At 41.4% G+C, this 25,965-nt stretch overlaps 1 protein-coding gene across 1 annotated transcript in view; it reads left to right on the top strand.

The window, feature by feature from the left end:
* Window positions 1–25,965, top strand: part of sorcs3b (sortilin related VPS10 domain containing receptor 3b) — a 95,274-nt gene that overhangs the window by 50,348 nt on the left and 18,961 nt on the right. The window contains exons 23-24 of the mRNA XM_076285243.1: window positions 81–193; window positions 17,330–17,603. Of these exons, the coding sequence (XP_076141358.1) occupies window positions 81–193; window positions 17,330–17,603 (387 nt within the window). The remainder of the gene's footprint in view (window positions 1–80; window positions 194–17,329; window positions 17,604–25,965) is intronic.

Genomic DNA, 25,965 nt, shown 5'->3' with positions numbered 1-25,965 from the left:
TGTGTGTGTGTGTGTGTGTGTGTGCATGCGTGTCTGTGTGTGTCTGTGTGTGTGTGTGTGTGTGTGTGTGTGTGTGTTAGAGGTGTTCCGCTCCATGCTGCTGGGCTTCTCTCCTAATCTTGAGGAGCACAACCCTGCCATCCCGGAGTGGAGGGAGGACCTGGCACGGGTTATCATGGCAACCATCTCCCAAGTAAATCTGCTCCATCCGATTGTGTGTCTGTCCACCTTTCTGTCTCTCTCTCCACCTTCATGTACTGTGTACCTCAAGGACTATTTCCTTTATAACTCCAAGACATTGACATAGACATATCATCTATAATAACGAATAGCCTATACTCCTTGATTACTGTTATCTGTAAAGCAGCTTCTGCTTAGTCTCCCCCTCCTCTGTCGGGACACTGCTGTAGCCTTAGGTTTGGTTCATTCTTAAGTTGTTCATTTTGACAGGAGAATTTATATACAGTTGCACTCATAAGTTTGCTTACCCTGTGCATGTACACATGCTAAAGTTGACTAAAAAGAGGAATAAAAAATCATCTTTTGGAAATTGATCTTAATGCCTTTATTAAACAAATGAGGAAAAATCAAACCTTTAAGAACACTAATTTTCTTTGTAAATGAATGTATGGAATGTATCATAAATGAATACAGTAAGTGTTCTTCCTTAAAATACAGGGGCTCATAAGTATACATACCCTTATGTTAAATTCCCATAGAGGCAGGCAGATTTGTATTTTTTAGGGCCAGTTATTTCATGGATCCAGGATACTATGCATCCTTATAAAGTTCCCTTGGCCTTTGGAATTAAAATAGCCCCACATCATCACATACCCTTCACCATGCCTAGAGATTGGCATGGTTTTATTTCAGTTAGCCTAATAGCTGGTTTGATTTGCATTGAGAGATGATCTTATGGAAAGTACTCCATGCTAATCGTGAGATATGGTGAAGGGTATGTGATGTTGTGGGGCTATTTTAATTCCAAAGGCCAAGGGAACTTTATCAGAATGCATATCCACAGCAGAGCAACTATATATTTAAAAAAAAAAAACTGCTTAAACTGTTCCGCATAGATGCTTAATCTTAAAATGCGCATATCTTTAAAACTAATTAAAATAAAATTACACTTCAAATTCTCGCCACCTCAACAAGCAATGGGGACTTCTAAGTTCCGCCACCTGTGTTCTGGAAAATAAACTGAATGGAATGTGGGAGTTTCTTATCCGATTTGTCCATTTTTTGTTTTGAGTACAAAATTGTGTGTATACAGTACATTGTCAAAAATATATTTGATGATAATATCCTTGTGTTGTGCAATCCATGCATTTGGTATTTGAGCACAGGGGGACATGACCTTGCCTTTGGTTGTGTCAGGGATTGTTTTTGGTATGTCATGTCTAGGCAGTAGAGATGTGAAAATTACCTTCACATTTGGATGTGTTTCTTTTGCCCTTTTGATGGTGCTAATTAATGCTTTGGCTACATCAATCTCCTTTGTATTGAGGACATTTGTCCCTGTGTGAAAGATTATATGAGATTATTTATGTAGTGGGCCTTTTAATAATGTGTGAAAGATTATATGAGATGGTTTATGTAGTGGGCCTTTTAGTAATGTGTGAAAGAGGTAACACTTTACTTGACAGTATCGACATAAGTGTGACATCACACTGTCATGAACACATGACAATGTCATGACACATGAACCCTAACCCTAATCCTAACCTCTAACCCTAATTCTAATTCTGACCCTAACCCTAACCCTAACTTGTTATGACAAAAACCGAATGACACTTAATGACAGAAGCGTTATGTCATAAACGTTTATGACTTGTTTATGACACGTTCATGACAGTGTCATGTCACTCTTATGTCGATACTGTCAAGTAAAGTGTAACCGTAGCTTCTTTACGTTTCTTCATAAGAAAAGTCGTCTTTGGTTCAGGTGATTTCCACTGGATTCGTACAAAATGGAGATGTTGTTGACGATGTCTCGATAACTTGCAGGCCTTATCTCTCGTTGAACGTGGATGATTCTGGTTAATGGAAAGAAGGATTGGTTAGTTTAGGAGATGTGTTGGGGTTGGACCTTAAATATAATGTTCGTTTAGTTATGTGGTAAAAGAGGTCACATTCTTACACCCTGAATGTCCTGTAGGCCTATAACCTTGTATAAACTTGGCTATGTAAATTAATTTTGACCAAAGAAGATTTAGCTGGCAATAACTGGGAATATTTACGAATGGCTACCATTCACAAAATATATGCCTAGGCTTTCGCACAATCCCAGCAGTTTTTGCTGACTGGCATTGATACAATCAAAACTGTGCCTGTGTGTGTGGATGGATGTCTTGGTTGTACAAAATGGATATGATTGTCTCCCTCTATGGTAGCATAATCAATTTCTTTACCAGTCCTGGCATGTTCCACAGATTGGAAATTAATATCTCTCTAGAGAGCTCCTAAAAGATATTGGGTGGTTGGTGTTGGCATATACACTGCACAGAAGTAGAGGTCTTGACATAGATTTTGAAGTTCTGGTATCTGGCTTGTTAAAAGAGCTGGTATCTGCCTTGATTCACACTGTGTGTGTGTGTGTGTGTGTGTGTGTGTGTGTGCGTGTGCGTGTGCAGGTTATTGGCTTGTCGCCCGATTGGCTGCTGGTGTATGTGTTTCCAGGTCCTCCAACAACAGCTGAAGTTTTCTTGCTGTCTCCTATCGACACCAACTCATCACAAACACACACACACCAATCCCCGCCCAGCGACGTCAGCCAGTGGCTGGAGAAAGTAAATCAGCTTCACACACATGCGCACAGGCACACACACACACACACACACATACACACACACACACACATACACACACACACACACACACACACACACACACATACTCTCTCTCTTTCAAATTCAGATTAACTTTATTGACATGACTCTTTCAAACTTATGTTTATCACAGCAATGCAAACAAATGCGATATCTGTAACTGATTTCTCTCATGCTGCACACACACACACACAGTTAATGAAGTAGTTTTTATCAGTAAAGTCCTCAAGATTTGGTACTTCACTCTTTGATATCCTGTAACCCAGATGTCAGTTAAGTTGTGTGTGTGTGTGTGTGTGTGTGTGTGTGTGTGTGTGTGTGTGTGTGTGTGTGTGTGTGTGTGCGTATGTGCGTGTGTGTGTGTGTGTGTGTGTCTGCATGCGTGCGTGCACTCCTCAGATGAGTCAGGTGCTTGCTCATGCCCTTAACCAGAATTGGGTGGAGTTTCTGCTTAGTCCAGAGGTCAGGATAACAGCCCAACTCGCAAATCTTGGTCCAGGTAAGCACACACACACACACACACACACACACACACTCACTTGTTTACATGCTCACACTCTCAAACATCTAATTATCATAACCATAACCTTGTATGTCTGAAGCAGAGTGTATATGTATTATATATTATTATTATTATTATTATTATTATTATTATTATTATTATTGTATGTATTGTTGTATGTATGGATGTATATGTATTAAGTTATTATTATTGCATGTATGTAAGCAGAATAGTGTATGTTTGAATCAGCTGCAACACAACTTATGATGGAAATAGGATAGTCCTTCATTCGATCAAAATACATGATGAATTGCTTATCTGTTGTATGTGTATGTGATGTGTGTGTGTGTGTGTGTGTGTGTGTGTGTGTGTGTGTGTGTGTTAGCCTCTCAGGAGGTGAGGTCTGGCCGTCTGCCTGGCGTTTCTGTCCTGCTGCTCTTCCTTTCAGTGGCAGTACTGGGAGTGCTGACCTTCCTCATGTACCGCTTTAAAAGGTAAGACCACACACACACACACACACACACACACACACACACACACTCAAACACCCTGATCATTACTCAAACACCCTGATCACTACTCAAACACCACACACACTACTCAAACACCCTGATCACTACTCAAACACCACACACACTACTCAAACACCCTGATCACTACTCAAACACTACACACACTACTCAAACATCACACACACTACACCCTGATCACTACTCACACACTACTCAAACACCCTGATCATTACTCAAACACCACACACACACACTACTCAAACACTACACACACTACTCAAACACTACACACACTACACCCTGATCACTACTCAAACACCCTGATCACTACTCAAACACCACTGATCACTACTCAAACACCCTGATCACTACTCATACACCACTGATCACTACTCACCCTGATCATTACTCAAACATCCTGATCACTACTCAAACACCCTGATCACTACTCAAACACCACACACACTACTCAAACACCCTGATCATTACTCAAACACCACACACACTACTTAAACACTACACACACTACTCAAACATCACACACACTACACCCTGATCACTGCTCATGCACCACTGATCACTACTCAAACACCCTGATCACTACTCAAACACCCTGATCACTACTCAAATACCCTTATCACTACTCAAACACACTGATCACTACTCAAATACCCTTATCACTACTCAAACACACTGATCACTACTCAAACACCCTGATCACTACTCAAACACCCTGATCACTACTCAAACACCCTGATCACTACTCTGTACCCCGTGGGCACTTGGAATGCGGTGTGGATGCTACTAGCCCAGGGGTGGGCAACTAATTTCCCTAAGGGGCCACATGACAAACTGGGACTGTTAAGGAGGGCCAGACCCAAAATACCGAACTCAAATCTGAACTCAATTCTGTCCAATTCTATTCTGTCTTGTATAACATTAAGTAAATCATAGGCTATGGTTTTGTTTACTACTCGTAAGAACAGATGAAAATGTGAGGGAGACAAAGGAAAAACAGCAATAGGCTATTGCTTCTCGAAAAGACTGATATAAAAAAGTACTACAATATCTATATAATTAAGCTAGGCCATGAAAATGTGAAGGAGTCAGTACAACATAGGCCTGTGCCACCATTTCATCAACACTCAGCAATATTTCATCATTAAATCATTACCATCATTAAATTAACTCTATGCAGAATTAGACTATGAAAATGTGGAGCAGACAATAGTAGGCTGTCATTAGTTAATCAACATGCACAAAGAAAACTATTTTAAAAATGTAGGCTATGTTTTTGCTTTAACTTTATGCACAAAACTGTGATTGGTCAACTCGCTCTGTGTGTTGAGCCGGCTGCTTCAAGCAACCTGTGGGTAGCGCATCATACTAGTTCGCTAACATAAGCTTTGCAAATAAACTCAGACATATTTTGGTTACAATGATGGGATTATCCGAATGTAAACTATCTATCTGCCAGTAACGTTTTGAAATTAACACTTCGTATCGCCAACAAACAGCAGGAGTTCGTTCTGACAACCTTTGCGGTGGTGAGCGACGCAGACATAAGAGACACAAAACTTTGAAAGGTTTACGCCGACTTAAAGGCAACTGCATTGTGTCTATGCAGAAGCATAAATTATATTCACCAGCACATCAGTGAGGGTGTTTACATCGTATGCATCCACGCACAAATGTATGGGCGTACAAATAGCAGTCGCTTTCAAAATAAAAGCAACGATATTGATTTGCGTGCATTATCTCTATGCTAGGCTCTTGACTATTGTTCTTTCACGGACCTTACGCGGGCCGGTCAGGGAAAGCCCACGGGCCGGATGTGGCCCGCGGGCCGTATGTTGCCCATGTATGTACTAGCCACTTGAGCCACAGCACCCCCTCAGCATGTCTGAGGCATAGGTGCCAACTCTCACGCATTGGCCGTGAGACACACGCATTTGATTAGTTTCACACACTCACACGCCACCCCCCCGATTTCTCACGCTGAAGTGTCAACCCGGTCGGTCAGATGCCTGAAAAATGAGTTTAGCCTATCTATAGATCTACCTGTTGAGCCACGGTTATGCTTTCAGAGACGGTGAGAGGGTGCAAGAGCACCCCCTGTCTGTGGAATTTTCTAATTTTTCTCTCATTTGCGATGCTACTTCAGAAGCCGTCCCAGGCGCATTCCCCCCGCATTTCCCCGGCTTCAGGTATGCTTTGAGTATTATTGAGTATTTTTCACGCTAAAGTGTCAACCTGGTAGGTCAAATACCTGGCAGATGAGGTTCAACTAAACTAAACCTATACATATGATATCACACATCAGGTGAACGTGCGGAATCTAAGCTTTCCAATGATATTAGCGCCAAGTTGCTGTGATAAATGGTTCGCGAGAAAATTAGCATTGAACCGTCGTGCAATTTATAGGCTAATCATATTTGCATTTTGCACACAGCTGCACACCCATTACTCTCGGTTTAATATTTCACTAACCCTTCACACAACACGTGGCAAACCCAATATCACAATAAATAGCAAACCGTACCGAATACGAGGATATAAAGCATGCCTCTGTGCAATAGGTGGTTCCTGAGTAATCCGGTTTTGAAATTGCAACACATTTCTACATAGCCTCATTGGGGCGAAATTATAATGTATTCTAATGTAAACTATTTGTCAGTAGGCATACATAAATTTTTGTAAATTGCTCAGCCATAGATTATCCCACTATGGTTCTTATATTGTCAGGTTCCAGCCAACCCCATTACAGATAAATGAATATATTTATATTGGCATGCTTCCTAGTGACATTAATGCAAAAATATGACGAAAATCAAATAACGAGACACAAATATTGATATAAAGCCTGACATAAGCCATATGCAGACATTCACATCATGCAGATATGGGTACATCCTGAAAAAGGAATAGCATGTAGGCTATAGGCCATTACAATGACCAATATATTATCTTAAATAAACTGGCTGAATAACACAGGTGACCACTTCTGCAAAATTTCATGGAGTGCTGAAATGTACACACATTTTTGAACATTTCTGAACTGTGAAATGTAGCATATGTTTTTGTGGTTGTGAACTTATTGCAATATCACCATAACTATTCCACCTGTGTGTGCATGGTTATAATTCTGAAGTGCAAAATAGCTTAGGCTACAGCAGAAATATTTCCATAAAAATAAGCAAGTCTGACCTCTGAATTTATTTTGAAAGTGCACCTGATTGATAGCCTGGCGGGGCCATCCTATATCATTGAGATGTATAGTCTGGCATCAAATCATTCACCTCGCTTAATCCAAGGGGCGGGCAGAGAATTGTCTTTCAAACTGCCTAGGCATGCAATAGGCCAGCGCTACGACCATATCCGTATCCGGTAGGCAAAACGGCAAACACATCCTTCTTAGAAAGGAATGACTTAAGTGCATTGTGTTGCTCAACTCTCAAAGAAAGTCCAACTCCTCCAAAGTTGACGCCAACGCCGATTCAAACAACCGCTCTTCGTTCGCCATAGCCACCTTCCTTGTTGTTCACCGTCACAGGACTGTCGTTATCCTGTTAAGCCCGCCTTAAGACTCTCTAACGAAATAGAGCGCTGTGATTGGAGAACATCCACGGTGTTAAGCCAATAGAAATTCCTATGGTTCGATACTAGACGTACAGGCTGAGCAAATTAATTTGCCGCCGCTAGGGTGCGTCTAGATTTCTAGGCTACCTGATTGATGCATTTAAAAGTTCAAATATACAAACATTTCTTAAATTCTTACAAAACACCCACCCACTTTTTAAAATTGTTAGTTTGGACCCCCTCACTTTTGCCATGCGAAATACCAGTGCTGTTTTCAGCATCTGTTTAGTGCTTCATTGTCATTTTCATTGGATTCACGGTTTAGTTTGATATTTAATTTACTTTTGGACTGTTTGATTATATTGTTAAATGTTGGGACTGATGGGCACTGAAATCTGGGGAGGTATTTGATGATCACTATTACGTTCCATGTAGTTGAAAGAGTGTCAGGATTTCAAACAAACCATCCGCTTTCATGCGTTCATTGAACGTCTGCGGTGCTGTAATGGAAACCTTATTGCGTAGCCAAGTAGCCTATTGAGTTATTTTTAAATTATGCATGATTTACTTTTTATTAATTTCGTAGGCTGGCTTTATTTTGTTATATAGAAGTATCTAAATAACCTGTTAATGTAATGTACCAGAATTCAGGAAATTGCATCTAGTCCAAAAAACATTTTCTGGGGGAGGACCCCCATACCCCCCCTCTGAAATGTCCCACCCACTTTCACAATGCCTCCAACGCCCATGGTCCTAGTAGTAGGCTAGATCCCTTTGATATCAATGTTCATTTAACTCTGGGACCCTGGTCCCAGGGATGGATTACTGCACGGGCCTTCCGGGCCCAGACCCAGGGGCCCAAGGTGTCAGGGGCCCTGAAGCCCAAGCCTTTGCATGGAATCATTGCCTCAATATCAACACATCAGGATGTAGGCTATGAATCTGATTGAATTTAGTATTGGCCATCCCCAAAATGCTAGCCTGACGAGCCAGACCTACATTAAAATGTAGGGTCTGGGCACTCACCGTTCACAGTGCTCAGTCCGAGGGGCGGGATAATCGGTTGTCTTTCAAATTCCCTCTGCACGCAATAGGACAGCACTGAGTCCCATACGCTTTCCCACCAGCGGAGCTAGTTGGCTAGTTCAAACTTTTGCCATCTCAAAACAAGCTTAACTCGTGTCACACTGTTGGCCAACAGCAATATCCATCTTCTTTGTTTTCAAGTAGCAGGGAATTCAAGCCAAACCGTTGCAACTCTGCCATCAATCATTATGTTATGCCCCCCTAACGACTCTATAGACGATTTGATTGGCCTGATAGAAGTTTAATTTTTCGAGCTCACAAGCCAACGGAGAGTTGCTAGACTAGTCAAGTCAAGTCAAGTCAGATTTATTTGTATAGCGCATTTAACATGCACAGAGTGCAACCCAAAGCGCTCCACATATAAGACATTGTCATTGACACAGACTAACAAAGACAATAGATGCCGGACGGAGCGGCGTAGTCGCCAGCGTACCCGTGACACCAAGACATACAACACATACAACAAACAAATTAATAAATAAAATAAATAAAAATTAAAAATAAAATTAGTCCAATTTCCAACCGGCTGAAAATGTCCAAGGGCAAAGATGACCCGCGTGAAAACTGCGCACAGCTGTGTCTTCACGATGCAACACCAACAAAGTTCTTTATAACTGACCAACCCGGAGAAATCACTGGCAGTCTGGAGAGCACTGGGAGGACAAGACAGTCCGAATTTTTGATGGGCGACCCTGCTGATTGTCAGCTCGGTGGTCCAGACAGTGACCGTTTGTTGTTTCATGGTTGACGCTGTCATCAGAGTTTCTTAGCACTCAATCCAGACTCCAGGCACCGGTAGATGCTAGCATGGCAGCTCGCAAGTCAGCCGCAGCTCGGTGGTCGTGGCAGCTGCAGATCTCTTGCAGATTGACGTTAGGCCCCCTTGCTGAGCAATCCCTCCGTCCAGACATTGGATGTGCATCGTCACGGATGGATGAGGGACTTCAGAGACATAAGGCAGGCTAGCCAAGGCGCTCATCAGCCCAATGGAAGCTGGTTAACGTTAACTTGACGTTGATGGTGTCAACCGAGTTTGTTAAACAGAAAAAAGGACTAAGAATAACACAAAAACGATCGAAAATAACATGAATAAAGAGTGATTACATTTAACTAGAAAAATAAATACAAAAAATTAACAGAACATTACATAAAATTACGAACATTACATAAATACAAACAAAAACATGATGCCAGACGGAGCGGCGTGTCTCGCCAGCGTCCCCGTAACCTAGCAAAGACTAGCCCTGGAAGCAAATGTAATTTGCTGCCGCTAGGGTGTGTCTAGATTTCTAAGCTACCAAAATGCACCAGAATACAGGAAATCACATCAAACAAATGAAAAAAATTCTGGGGGAGGACCCCCAAACCCCCCTTCCACATATGCGACAATTAGTGGGGAGCCCTTAATACATGTGGGCCCAGGGCCCCGAAAGTTCATAATCCGTCCATGCCTGGTCCCTACACCTGAGAACCACTGATGTACGCTTTTTTTACTGTACGGTATAATGCTGAATGAGCCAAACAAAAATTTCCGCAGCAAAATTTTGGTTGGCCCCACCAAATCTCACTCCAAGGTTTTTTGAAAAGTTGGTAGCCCTGCTGAGGTCTTAACCCTTTAGGTGCCAGGGTTTAAAAAACAACACTGGATTTCGACATTAACATTTCAAAAGGCCATGGCTTGAAAGTGGTCAGAGATAAAGTCCTACTGTGAATGTCAAAATCATTGAGTATGGTCAAAAGTGTATGAAGGGGGTACATTTACTCATCTAGTTTGCATATTATGAATTATGCACCTGTCAGTAAATGCTGGATGTTGAAAATATTTGAGCAGATTTTTTTCCCTTTTTTGTCATTTCATTCATATAACAAATGGACAGGAAAAAAATTTGGTTGGCCCCACCAAATCTCACTCCAAGGTTTTTTGAAAAGTTGGCAGCCCTGCTGAGGTCTTAACCCTTTAGGTGCCAGGGTTTAAAAAACAACACTGGATTTTGACATTAACATTTCAAAAGGCCATGGCTTGAAAGTGGTCAGAGATAAAGTCCTACTGTGAATGTCAAAATCATTGAGTATGGTCAAAAGTGTATGAAGGGGGTACATTTACTCATCTAGTTTGCATATTATGAATTATGCACCTTTCAGTAAATGCTGGATGTTGAAAATATTTGAGCAGATTTTTTCCCTTTTTTGTCATTTCATTCAAATAACAAATGGACAGGAAAACAGTCAAATGTAAACCAACATTAGTTAACTATTACCATAACCACAAAGCCTACCATAAAGTAGGCTAATACATTTGTTCCCATCTCAGGTGACTTTGTAGTTCTTCAGAGCCCTATTTTTGCTACCCCTGCTGTCTGCTGTCTCCATTATGAACACTAGCATCACGTTTACCACTGCCACCCAGGGGCGCCGCTAGGGTTGTATTCCATAGTACGCACCATACGTGGCCCAACCCCCCCCCCCCCCCCCACACACACACACACACACAAAAAAAAGATGCCCGACCTTATTGAGCCTACCAAAAACCAAAAACCTTTACATAAACTGGAACAGAAAGCCCCTCACGTCAACCTACCCATGTCATCCCTTATCAAATAGCCTACCGCATGAAGCGTCTAACTTTTGCAACACTGGCTGTAGGTAACGTGGGCTTATAGGGGTGTTTCAGGCTTTTTAAAAGTTCTGGGATGACGGAGATTTCTCTCCCGGGAATTTTTTTTAATTCTGGTTGCTAAACACACTATTTTAACGCAGTTTGGGAAGGACAGAGATACCTTTTACAGAGCAAGCGGCTCTGACTCAAATTAGGTGAACATACTTTATGCGCATTATAACTTCACTGCCCAACCCGCGAAAAAGGGAAAGAAAAGAAAAAATAAACCAATGAGTTTATGTTGCGGTTTGCGATAGAGAAAAACACAGTTATGGTAACTTACTAACAATAAGGATTTGCTCACAACACTCTAAATACATTGCACTGCTGATTTGGTTGTCCCAAACTTTTAGATGATAGGCCTACGCACAGTCAAGGACTTTTAACACCCGCACCAACCCGACTCGTCATGACGCGCCTTAGCCCCAAAAAGGTTGAGAACCTCTGCTCTACGCATTAACTGAATCCCTGTTCCAAACAGTGTTTTATTTTTTTTAAATAAGCCTACAGAGGTAAGCAAACAATTCAACATTTTAAACATGTGTAGACTGTGACCGTAGAGGACAATTTCTCACTGCTGTCAGTGTCAGCATCACTGCTAAGAACAGTAGGCCTTCGTCTTTTAACGTTACGGTTAAACGCCTGAAAAATATTAAGCTGCTGGTGTTGTTTTCTTTTTATGACTGAATGATTTAGGCTATTATCCTATGAATGAATGGAACGTTGTGTTTTTAAGCGCCAGAACTGACCCATCCAAAGCCACACCCGAAAACCGCCACAGGTCAATCGTTATCATGTCATGACAATGCTACGTTTTCATATTTTATAGTCTATGTATATATAAACTTTATTACAGGCTCTAGGCCCAACAGCAAGACATACAACAACAACAACAACAACAATAACAAAGGAATAGATACATAAACACATACAAACATACTCTGTTTCATGAGAGTCTTAACAGGCACCCATACCAATGTTTCCACAAATATGATTGATATCTGAGTGAGCTGCACCTGGGGCTTGTGAGCATCATTATAATACAGTTTTGAGACTCATCAAGTCGGGACATGAACTTAAACATTAGGTTCCTCAAGAGAGCCTGTAGAGTGCTTAGTAGTCCAGTCATTTTAGGAGAAAGGGTTGAACAAATTGCAACACAAGCAAACTTAACTGATTTTGTATCCTCAATATGTCCTGAGTAAGGGAAAAAAAGCCCCGAAGAATCCCAATAGGGGAAAGTTTAGAAAAAGACCTAAATATACCCTATTCATGCGCCTATACAGTATTTTTCTCACGCAAATAGGGGGAAAAAATTAACCTTCACATATCACCATGAAAATTACTGAGTTGATTACTTACATCAAGACAAACAAAAAATGTATTATACGTTTTTTGAAATTGTTTGTTAACATGGGCAAACAGGGCATAATGTAATTATGTATAGCTAATGTATAATGACCCAAAAAACGAATTGCAACATTTGACAAACAAATTGTCCAAGGCATGGAGGAAGATAATACGTATTATATCTCATCTAGAGGGTATATGCTTATAGAAAATATATGGTTTATGGTGTTTAATTTGTTTTCTCTGGACAGTATAGGCCAAAATGTATCCACTTTACACTAGATTCGCCTAGATTCGCCAAAGCCACACCCGAAAACCGCCACAGGTCAATCGTTATCATGTCATGACAATGCTACGTTTTCATATTTTATAGTCTATGTATATATAAACTTTATTACAGGCTCTAGGCCCAACAGCAAGACATACAACAACAACAACAACAACAATAACAAAGGAATAGATACATAAACACATACAAACATACTCTGTTTCATGAGAGTCTTAACAGGCACCCATACCAATGTTTCCACAAATATGATTGATATCTGAGTGAGCTGCACCTGGGGCTTGTGAGCATCATTATAATACAGTTTTGAGACTCATCAAGTCGGGACATGAACTTAAACATTAGGTTCCTCAAGAGAGCCTGTAGAGTGCTTAGTAGTCCAGTCATTTTAGGAGAAAGGGTTGCCCCTTTACTTTGCACAATTTGTGTCTAAAACAATAATCGGACAGCACAGTATGTTTATGTTAGTGAATGCAGGAAAATTGTGAAGGCAAAGTTGAAGATGGACATGATCATGTCCTAATTCGACAGAAGGGTGCAGATGGGATAACTGCAGTTAGCCTCCAAGTGACTCTATTGTTGTGACATCTGGCAAAAATGCTATACTAATAAATACTAATAAAGATTAATAATTAACAATGCATGCCTATGCATGGGTCATGGTTTTACCAAAGTCATAAATCAGTCAAAACTATACATATTCTAAAAGTATATGCACTGTACATGAAATATAGCATCAATCAACTTATGTCCCATCTTCCTCCATACCAGGCATAACACATACTCCTCTATTCTGTATAGGCAAATCAAGTGAACAGCTGATACATTTTGGCCTGCACTATTAAGGGAAACAAATTAAACACCATAAACCATATATTTTCTATAAGCATATACCCTCCGGAGGAGATATAACACCATTTAAGACATTTCCCATCTTCCTCTATGCCATGCACAATACATTGCCCTCTATTCTGTAAAGGCGAATCTAGTGTAAAGTGGATACATTTTGGCCTATACTGTCCAGGGAAAACAAATGAAACACCATAAACTATATATTTTCCATAAGCATATACCCTCCGGAGGAGATATAACACCATTTAAGACATTTCCCATCTTCCTCTATGCCATGCACAATACATTGCCCTCTATTCTGTAAAGGCGAATCTAGTGTAAAGTGGATACATTTTGGCCTATACTGTCCAGAGAAAACAAATTAAACACCATAAACCATATATTTTCTATAAGCATATACCCTCTAGATGAGATATAATACGTATTATCTTCCTCCATGCCTTGGACAATTTGTTTGTCAAATGTTGCAATTCGTTTTTTGGGTCATTATACATTAGCTATACATAATTACATTATGCCCTGTTTGCCCATGTTAACAAACAATTTCAAAAAACTTATAATACATTTTTTGTTTGTCTTGATGTAAGTAATCAACTCAGTAATTTTCATGGTGATATATGAAGGTTAATTTTTTTCCCCTATTTACGTGAGAAAAATATAGGCGCATGAATAGGGTATATTTGGGTCTTTTTCGAAACTTTCCCCTATTGGGATTCTTCGGGGCTTTTTTTCCCTTACTCAGGACATATTGAGGATTCAAAATCAGTTAAGTTTGCTTGTGTTGCAATTTGTTCAACCTTGACCCCTATTTTGGCTTAAAATGACTGGACTATAGCCCTGAGTCACAAAAGAGCTTACTTACATACATACTTATACTTGCACTGCTACTCCTGGGCTTTTTCAGCAGTATCCTCAGGCAGTCATTATATGCCATCTGAAGTTTACACAGGGTCTCCTCTTTGTAGCTGACCCATAATGGGGCTGCATACAGTACATAGGGGTGCAGTCTGCACGGAACAAGCTCACTTTCACATCCTCAGAACACTGATGGAATTTCCGGACTAACATGTTTGCTTGGACATACAACATGTATGCTTGGACATACAACAGTCGTCTCTACCTATGCATATCAGCATCATCTTTCATCTTATCAGTGATGATGTGCCCAAGATATTTTGTACAGTTAGATACACAGAGGGATTGCCCTGACAGGTAAGACATTGGAAAGTGCAGCTTCTGATCCTCTTTGGTCCTACATATCAATACAACACTCTTTTTTGCATTGTACTGTACATCAAACTCCACCCCATACTCAGATAATATATCCAACAGCTGCTGGAACCAAACAGTGCTGGGGGACATAATAGCCAAACCGTCTGCGTACATCAGATGGTTTAACAGAGTGTTCCCTATCAGACAACCTGACTTACACTTCCCCAACTGCTTTGACAGGTTGTCCATGTATAGGTTGAACAGGGCTGGAGACAAATGCCCCCCCTGCCGTACCATTGCCTACACTAAAGGGTGAGGATAGGCTGTTTCCCCATTTAACTTGCATCTGTTGTTTGGCATACCAGTAAACCAGGATACGTATGATGCATCAAGGCACACCCCCTAAGCATAAGTTTAGTAAAAATCTTATGGTGATTTACCCTGTCAAATGCCTTGGAAGCATCAATAAACCCTAGAAACATTGTAGAGCCCTGACTTCTGTAAGATTCAACAGCTTCTTTCAAGGCATAGATACATAGATCTGTGCTGTGCTTAGACTTAAAACCAAATTGATTTTCTGTGGTGTAAATGAACTCACTCAGTCTATCTAGGAGCATCTTTTCTAACACTTTTGAAAGAATGCTGGCTAATGCGATGGGTCTGTAGTTGTCCAAACTCCCTATTTTACCTGCCTTGTCCTTAATGCATACCTGTCAACATTTAGCTTTATAGTGTTTATACCGGATCTGTGTTTGCATATTTAATACGTTTCATACACGTGTTTCAACACTGCATTTCGGTCGTTGCTTTTACCTTACCATTACCTTACGCATGCCAGTTACCATTACCTTACGCCTGCAGCCTACTTCTAAAACTCCAAAGCTGCTTGCTGTCTGATTTGGTTCCGAGGGAACAAGTTCAGTGTATCAACAACACTCAATAACAGTTTATGTAATGTGTTAATCAATTAAATTCCCAACAATTTCACACCAGCTAGTTCTGGAGTAGGCCATTCAACTAGCCCACTTGCTTACAGTACGACGAAACTCAGGCTGCGCAGTTGGCACCCGCTTCCTTATTTGGGTTTTGGGTTGCCAGGTTTTAGCCTATGACAAAACAGTTGAAATTGAAACTAAGTGATCGTGTATGTGTAGGGTGTATTTCATACACAACCTGGCAACCTGAATGGATCAATGATTTTAAAATGAAGTTTGATGGCCATGCAAATTACGGGAGTTTTCCAGGAGAAATAACAAAACGGGAGGGTGCTGGGAGATGACCTTGAAATACGTGAGAAACCCGGGAAAAACGGGAGTGTTGACAGGTATGCCTTAATGACTGGCACTAATGTGACTGTCAAAATGGTGTCTGGCAGTATACCATGTGTCATCAGCCCTGTGAGGCAAATGGACAGTAGAGTTGCTACTCTGGGGCTGGCTAACTTAAGATGCTCCGCAGTGATGTTATCCTTGCCACTAGCTTTGTTATCAGCTAGTTGCTCTATAGCATGATAAACCTCATTGGGAGTAAAATGATTTACTTCCTCATTTAACTTGCCCACACAATAGGGCTCACTTTTGATACAATTAAACGGAGCTGCGTAGTGCTGCCTCCACCGCTCTGCTATATTGTCTGCACCAGATACCCCTTCAATGTGGCATGGCAGTACTGCTTTGGCCCTATTTGTAGCTTTTACCTCTTTCCAGAACTCAGTGACATTGTTACCAAGCAAGTTTTCAGCCATAGAATGAGCTCTTAAGGCTTGCTCATGCTTCCCAACAAAGAGCACTGCATATTTATATCTGGCATTGGTAAGTTTCTTGTGCTCTAAGTCTGGACCATGCCTGGGTCTACCAGCTATAACCCAGGCTCTATGAGCCATCTTAGCAGCTTCTTGATGGTTTCCATGCACACCATATTCCGGTTTTATTCGGAATAATGCCAATATTCAGATTGCACATGAGTCAATAAATATAGGCTAGTTGTCACACAAGTTTTTTTTATTGTTGTAGGCTAATATTGAATGATTTCACAAATAAAGCCGTGAAAAAATTGTACGCACAGTGCGTACAGGATTATGCCCGCTGGCGCCACTGCTGCCACCTCCAGCTATGGTGGACAAAGGGTCGAAATAAACATTGCCGTGCAAAGACGCACCTCCATTCGAACGTACCATGGCTATAATGGATGATTGATGATTGATTGATTGATATCTCCAAAAAGTCAGATATTCTCCTTCAGAATTAGAATAGGTTAACAGATCCATGACTTCATCACAAGTGAACGTTTTATTCACCATTTGGTGTAACTCCAGTGGTATCCTGCATCTCTAAGGTCCTAACTCCTGTAGTATCCTGCATCTCTAAGGTCTTAAGTCCTGCGGGGTTCCTTGTGTCTAGCGTCCTAACTCCTGTAGTATCCTGCATCTATAAGGTCCTAACTCCTGTGGGGTTCCTCGTGTCTAAGGTCCTAAGTCCTGCGGGGTTCCTCCTGTCTAGCGTCCTAACTTCTCCCTCATGTTGCCTGTTTGCCACCCGCAGGAGCCTGCCCTGGATCCAGGTCCAGTCAGACGAGCCGCAGCAGAAGGGATCAGACGAGATGGACGGGGGCGGGCAGAGTGTGAGCTCGACCAAAGTCTCCACAGAGTCCTCCAGTCCAAGGACCAGCTTGAATCACAGCTCACCCGTCAGAGCTCTGGAGTGTGGACTGCATCTATCTGCTGACCTCAAGACCACTCATGGTAAACGCCGCCATCTTAAATAGCTAGCTCCACTAGCCCCTATAAGCAGCTAACTCAACCATCTCACATAAGCTACCGACTCCAGCAGGGGACACTAGTAGCTGAGTCTACCATCCATTTAGGGGGCAGCCGTGGCCTACTGGTTAGTGCTTCGGACTTGTAACCGGAGGGTTGCCGGCCAGCAGGAACGGCTGAAGTGCCCTTGAGCAAGGCACCTAACCCCTCCCTGAGCACTGCTGTAGCAGGCAGCTCAAAGCGTCGGGATTAGTGTGTGCTTCACCTCACTGTGTGTTCACTGTGTGCTGAGTGTGTTTCACTAATTCACGGATTGGGATAAATGCAAAGGCCAAATTTCCCTTACGGGATCAAAAGAGTATATATACTTATACTTACTTATACATCCCGTATCAACTTGACAGCTGACCACAATAGCTCACTTAAACAAGTAATTACAGTAGGTGACAGAGGCAGCTGTATGAATAACTCGCTAGCACTCCTTAACCCAGCTCTGACAAAAACACAGGTAAAATATGACCAAACCAGAAAGGCTCTGGTGCATAGACATCCATGAAGGGCCACATAGGTCTTGTATGTGAAACTCGTTCTGTTTTGTTCTGTCAAGAATTTACCTTGAGCAGCCTACATAAGACAATTTGAACTGTTGTTGTGGATTATAGAGAGACAAACTCTCCTCAGTTGATTCAGTATGTTGGCAGTGAAATTATTGCATAGATCCAGGGGCGTAGCACCAAATTCTGGGCCCTATGCACAAGTGGTGGCCATGGCCCCCCCCCCCCCCCAACCAACCAACCAACCACCGGCTGTAAGCATGAAGCATGAGGTTCACAACTAACTACTATCTAATCACACATTGAATTAATCTAACAACTCTTATATGTACTGTATAACAGAAAATAATCTTATTACCCAAGACTTCACTGAATTTCTTTTTTATTTGAAGAATGTTTAAAAGCTAGAACATGAAATGAATGAAAACACTTTTGGCTGAGAGAACAGCTATTAATACAAATTGAACACTTTTGGCTGAGAGAACAGCTATCTATAGCTTACTGAGTGTGATGCGTTTCACAAGTTAGCTTTGCTACTAATTTGACAGCCTTTCCTCATGAACCTATATAACATTGAGCCTACTAAGTTAAGCTATTAGCTCATAATAATTTTCGAATTAGTAGGCTATTGAAATGTTGTGGTAGGCTATAAATCAGGCATCATGTTATTTCTAATTTTGTGTTAATGCTGTTTTAGCACTGATAATCGCGGATCGCGGTGGTATTGAAGTGTTTTGTAACCTTCAGGAGTTCATTTAATTTGTAGACTATTGCTTTCACATTGGGCTCACCTTTCTTGGGAAAGAAGGCTGTTAACACTTGTTTTCCCTCATTTCTTTTTTTCTCCCTTTCTTGCCTCTCTTTTCTTTTCTGGGAACCGGATTTAGCTTTCTTAGACTTAGACATCTTCACACCGTGACCGTCTGCATTGCCGCTTCGGCAGAATGAACGTTACTTCAAAAATGCGCCTAGCAGGGGAAATGAACCATTTCGTGCAAGGGAGAGGGTGCCTGCCCTCAAACAATGTTGGCTTGGACACAATTTAATACATCAATCAACTGATGCATTTACTCGAAATATTTGCATCTATATTAGTTAATAACATTTATTAAGATCTTTAAATTAAGGAAATTATTTATTATTAAGAAAAATAAAATTCAACTCCTTAGGGGCCCTCCCCCCACTTGGGGCCCGGGTAATTTATTCCCACTTGTCCCCCCACTACAACGCCCTTGCATAGATCAAAAGAAGCCCATTTCGAATATAAATAATGAGATCACCAGAGCACATAGATATTTGGATTGCTTAGTTTATTGTTGAAAAGGTGAAGAAAGTACTACCATTTTGATGTAAGGATACGTCAGCAGAATACAGATGTAGGATTACGTCTTCATTAGTTACTGAAAGACATTGTGAATTTGAGCAAAGTTATTCTTCAGCTGGGGAAAATACCTGCAGTTTAGCCAAAGTGATTCTTACAGTAACTGAATAACTTACCTGGTTAAGGTCAGCGTTGTAAAAACTCCCACAGTGTTAGTGTTCTAAGACTAATCGTTTTGATCTATCCAAGTTCATTGTCAAAATAGACCCGTCGTCAGGGTAACTCACTTACTCAAAGGAAATGGAGGTCAACTTTGTCCAATCTCATTCATCTAGAACTCTGCACTTGCTCTGAGCTTCCCACCATTGCAACACTGTGTATGAAAATGCCTTTCCCAGTTAAAACCAAGGGGGAAAGCAAACGTTCAGAAAGCGTATCCCATATGGGAGGCTCTGAGGTTAATTGTGGACCACTTGGAGTTAGCATTCCATGCATCCATCAATCCATCCCCCGTTCATTTTGGCGTCAATCTGACATCAAATAACTTTACATCTGAAGCGTTTTAAACGAGAGCTCCGGCCAGTTTTAACACAGAGCTCAGTTCTTCAATCAGCCAGGCTACTAATTCACAGTCTACCTGCTGAAGTTGCAGCATCGGTGTTACTCCGCTCGCAACCCACCACCTCCCCTCACGCCTCCCGTCTTCAATAGTTAAAGAATAAAGGCGTGTATGGCCGAATCCTGCCTGACTCCTGCCTGCGCAGTCGACTCTGGCATGATTCTGCCAAGCATCAGGACCCTGGCCAGAGACTTCGCCAAACATGCTCTTCTGTTATGCTTTTATGGGTTTATGCAAATTCTGGAATGTGAACTAGTGAGATGACGGTATCAACATGGAAGTTCCAAATGAGAGCTGCCGCTGCACGCTACTGAATGGAATACGGAGGAGCAAAGATGACAGGAGAAATAAATAACGCTACTGAATGGAATACGGAGGAGCAAAGATGACAGGAGAAATAAATAACGCTACTGAATGGAATACGGAGGAGCAAAGATGACAGGAGAAATAAATAAATGCAGAAACCAAAAGCTACACTCGAACTCGGAGCACTCAGCACATTATCAATTTTTTTTAGCGAGGCTACCAGGCGACTTACTTTGTTTCGGTCCGTTGCCCGTGTTTGTCACTCAACTGACACTGAGGATGCGCTGAACATCAGTTCACCAACAGGAAATGAAATTAAAATTGGCTTCACTTGTCGCTATTGAAGTCCTATGGAGTGGCTCTGTCCATTCCTTTCACTGTCTATGGTTAAAACAGTCTTCTATCCGCAGGTGCGGTCAGAGCTGCTGCTGGCAAGACACAACACCACCTCCCCAACTGTACCACTGTCTGACACACCACCATGTCCCCAACCACACCACTGACACACGACACTTCACCTCCCCAATCAAACCACTGACACAACACATCATCTCCTCAACCACACCACTGACACATCACCTCCCCAACCACACAACTGACACATCATCTCCCCAACACACCACTGACACACGACACATCATCTTCCCAACCACTGACACATCATCTCCCCAACCACACCACTGATACATGACAATCATCTCCCCAACCACACCACCATGTCCCCAACCACACCACTGACACATCATCTTCCCAACCACTGACACATCATCTCCCCAACCACACCACCATGTCCCCAACCACACCACTGACACAAAGCCACACCAGCCTCTGACAATATGATGCTCCCCAGCGTGACGCGCCTCCTCTCTCCTCTCAGAGGTGGCTATGCAGGCTCTCAGAGAGGAGGACCGTGGTGGCTATGCAGGCTCTCAGAGAGGAGGACCGTGGGGGCCAGAGAGGTGGTCAGGCATATTGGTATGAACTTCTGGAAAACCTCGTTGGTTGAGTGTGCATCAGCTTTATCGGAGTAGTGAAGACACTCAGTGACAGACATTTAAGGGCAAATTTATGGAAATCTTTTGCTCGTCATAAATATGGCCAAATTTGCTTGAGTTTTGAATTTAAATTTTGAGTATTATGTGCATGCATAAGACTTGTATCTTAAATGTATGTATTATATGTGGTGTGCTAATCACTAAGCCTGCCCGACGAGAGATGGAGTTTCAGACCCTTTTAGGAAATGTAAAGACCACCTCTGTTTAAACGCAACTATAGCCTCTTTTAGTAATCCTCATCTTTGTTTAGAGTAGTCCTTTTATAACTTATGTCAATGTAGTCCTTCTAATCTTCTACGTAGATAATGCAATCATAGTCTCTATCTTTAACTGTCTTTGGCAAATACAATTATAATCTCTCTTTAAGAGATGTAAATATATTCTCTTTAGGAGATACAGGAACTGCAACACTTGCCCTGCTTCATGTTGTCTGTATTTTGATAATAAACAATTCATCTGTGAATTCAGTGGAGATCGGATGGTTTGTGTTACTGACCGTGGAGAGTTGTTAATTGTTAATTTAATTTACTGAAAGCAAGAAATTATTATTATTTAATGTATATAAATATTTGAGAGGGAGTGCTGTAAATGAAGGAGAGTGTAATATGTAAAAGAATATGTGTGTTTCTTTCTTCTTCTCTTACCTCTCTTTAAAATGCTCTAACAGGTTGAAACCATTTGTGTCTTGTTCTAATCACAGTGTGTTGTTTCGCATTCGGTTCTGTCTGCACGTGGCCTCTTAGATCTTTCTCACCCATCCTTCTCTCTCATCCTCTGATCTCATCCTTCTTTTTTTCTGATCTCCGCACATACGAATCTACACCTCTCATGTTTGTGTGTGTGTGTGTGTGTTTGTGTGATTGAGATGATGGATGGTGGAGTTATTTTTCAACTCTTTGTCACCTCAGATGTTATCTGCTAAAGGGCTGGCTGTCTGCTTTCCTGTCAAAGCTGCATCAGAGAAGAGAAACGTTTGACATTTTCCAAAGGTCATTTCTATGTGTGTGTGTGTCTGTCAGTGTGTTTTTGTTTGTGTGTTTATGTGTTAATGTGAGTGTGTGTGTGTGTGTGTGTGCACGCGCGTCATCTTACTCACTCACACAGCTGAATGCCAATAATGAATCTGATGTCATCAGCCCTGAAAGAATGTTATTTTCCATTCTGTCTGACACACACATAAACCACAACCCTGCACACACACAGATAAACCACAACCCTGCATAAAACCCTGTCCACACACACACACACACACACACACACGGTTAATCCTAGGGGTTAGTGTTAACCCTTTGTCAGCTGGAGGGTTAGGATTTAGTGCCATCACTTAGGGACAGAATAACTAGTTACAACCCTCTCTCACACACACACACACAAATACACTTCAGACACACTCACCTCAGGTCCCGGGAGCCTGATACAACTCATACATACACACACACACACCTTCCTCAGACAGAAACAGAAACACACACACACACACACACACACCTCAGACACTTGAGTGTGTAGTTATATATGGGTTCAGGGGAGTGTTTCATTGAGTGATGCTTCTCTCCTCCATGAGGGTCACAGCATCCATCACCCTTATTAATGAGCCTTCATCTCACCAAGCTCTGTGTGTGTGTGTGTGTGTGTGTGTGTGAGAGAGAGAGAGAGAGAGTGCAAGACAAAGACACACTTATTAATGAGCCTTCATCTCACCAAGCTCTGTGTGTGTGTGTGTGTGTGTGAGAGAGAGAAACTGAGACACACTTATTAATGAGCCTTAAGCTCACCAGGCTCTGTGTGTGTGTGTGTGTGAGAGAGAGAAACTGAGACACACTTATTAACGAGCCTTCAGAAAGCTTTCTGTGTGTGTGTGCGTGTGTGTGCATGTGCCAATGAGATAAAACTCATCTGAATGATTAAATTAGTTGAAAACCTCTCCCCCCTGACAGACTGGTGGTAAATAATATTTCTTAAGGTCAAGAAAGGTCATGTTTAGACATGATTTATCCCGAGCCATCAGGGTGTGTTTCTGTATATCTATCGCTACACAGAGACTGATGGAGAGGCCTCAGCCAGCGCCGTTTTATCCTGATCGAAGCAACCACTGCGGCGGTGTCTGTGTCCCTGTCTGATGCAGACTATTGCTTGACGATTGGAGATCCCTTTCTATGCCTCTGTAAGGTGTCGATGGATGGCCAATAAAGTACCCTTTGTTATGACGAAATTGACCGTAAAGCATAATTAAAGCAAGGTATTGTTTCCGGTGCCTGAAGGCTCAGTTATCAGCTTCAGCTGTAGCAGTTTGGAGGCAGCAATTTTACTCCCACCCCTTTTGCAACTAGAAATGAAGTATCACTTGGATTAATAGAAAGCTTCTTACACAAAGTGTGTAATCGTGAGTTAGATGACGGCCAGTTATGGTTGTCAGTATGGCTCTAACATAGTGTTTCATTGCAGGGTCTTTGGAAAAGTGGCTGGCCTATTTCACAGACACATCAATCGTGCACTTTAAATCAGTGCCCTACTTATAAGTTAAGAATTTTAAATTGACTTGTGTCTATGCTGACAGGGATTGAGACGTAAGATGATTTTGAATGTAGAACAGGTGCACATTCTCTGCACATTTGGTAGAGAGATCTCGCACACGTTCTTCAGTGATCGTTGGCTTCTGGCAGTGCTAGCTTGTTAATCACTAAGGCAAGACCCGGAGACTTTGGATGTAAGAAACTTTTTCAACAGAAAGGGATGAAGGCACCAAGGTACAGGGAGGAAAAAGGAATTGCTGTATCGGCAGATATCAGTGCACTTCCTCTCACTTCACAGGGTGGTTAAGGAGAGAGTGCCAGCAAGTCTGGCCCAGTAGTTCTCAAATGTTTTTTTGTGACAAGGGCAGTCAGGCACACCATTTAGGGAAACATGCTTTACTAAGTTAGACTTCCAAAACACAATTATAGCTCTGTCAATAATCATAAACAACCTTTTACCTTACCCAACCCATGCCTCAATGCACAAGTGTGCAACAGCAGTTTATGAACCACTGAGGTGTACCCTACATTTTGCATTTTGCTTTTCAGGCTAATGAGATAACACAACGTGTATTGACTGGCTTTACAAACCCTAATTATAAACATTCAATCAAAGACATAACCCCCTTTGCAGTGCATGGTGAAATTCTAGAATGAACGATTATAACACAGAATGATTTTTTCTGGTAATGCACAGCATCTTTTTGTGTTCTGTACGTTGTTCCCAATGGCAACGATGTGAAGATTTTGCACTGTTGAACAGATGTAGCAACAGTAACTAAGGGAGGCGGGACTTGCAAATTGATACATCCGGCCGCCACAATTAGCATTTTCTCAAAAATGCACTCTAGTTTTCCCTACTTACCCTACTTTTCATAGTAAGTATCCATCAAGTTTTCTCTCTGTCAGTCTTGCAGATGTGAACCATGTTTTGTATTATTATTATTTCAATAAGCTTGTAGTAACAGAAATTAACTTTAGACAGTGCCGGAGTGAACAGAACAAATCTATGCCATTTACTTGTTAAACAAAGTTCATTGTGGTGTCATTTAAGTGCCTTCTGTGTCTGGGAGCACAATATTGTAATGTGTGTGTAACAGGGTTGGGTAGTAACGGATTACATGTAATCTGGATTACGTAATCAGATTACAAAAATCAAGTAACTATAATCAGCCCAGAGTACAATAACAAAATTGTGTAATCAGATTACAGTTACATTGTTGGGGATCGCCTGATTACATTTTATCATGCAAACAATGCAACTTTTTTATGATAGCCTAGCTATCTTTTAATTTGACAAGCAGTTTATTCGGATGTTCACTTTTTAGACTTTTTAAAGATTTAAAGAAGGTTAAGAACAAAATTATTCACACCCCTGGCAAATATAGATTTTTGCCAATGTTTTTTGATTGATTTTTACCAATCAATGATTTTTACCAATCTTGACCAATATGTTTGTTCTTACTTAAAATGACACTTGCACATGCCAAAAGGTTGCAAGAAAATGTGGTAAAAACATGGAATCAAAAAAAAGTGTTTTTATCTTTTTTAACATTTTTATAAAAAAATGAGTGTTCAAAATTATTCATACCCTTTTTAAACAATCACTAGAAACATCTTTATTTACCACCACAGCTCTCAAAATGGTTCATATAATACCCACCAAGCCTCTTCATGTCTCCACAATGATTGTAGACTGCACCTTTTTAGCAGCAATCTGGGTTTTGAGGCAGGAACGATTATTTGCCATCACTTTGGCCTTGTGCTCACTTTTTTGATGGATTTAGGTCCGCTCTAAAATGTTGATATTGTTCTCTGTTAACCATTTCTTGCCTTGTTTGTTTGGCTGTATGTTGTGGATCATTGTGTGGTTTAATGTTCAAATGCTGCCTTTTGGAGCACCCATGGCCTACTGGTTAGGGCTTCGGCCTTTGGGCTTGCCGGTTCGACTTCACTAATTCACGGACTGGGATAAATGC

Source organism: Alosa pseudoharengus, unplaced genomic scaffold, assembly GCF_046254945.1.
Source record: "Alosa pseudoharengus isolate Yale_2024_CS ecotype anadromous, Long Island Sound unplaced genomic scaffold, YU_APseudo_1.1 YU_APseudo_1.1_scf_15, whole genome shotgun sequence".
In the NCBI taxonomy this organism is placed as follows: Eukaryota; Metazoa; Chordata; class Actinopteri; order Clupeiformes; family Clupeidae; genus Alosa; species Alosa pseudoharengus.
This window is presented reverse-complemented; position numbering and strand designations above follow the sequence as displayed.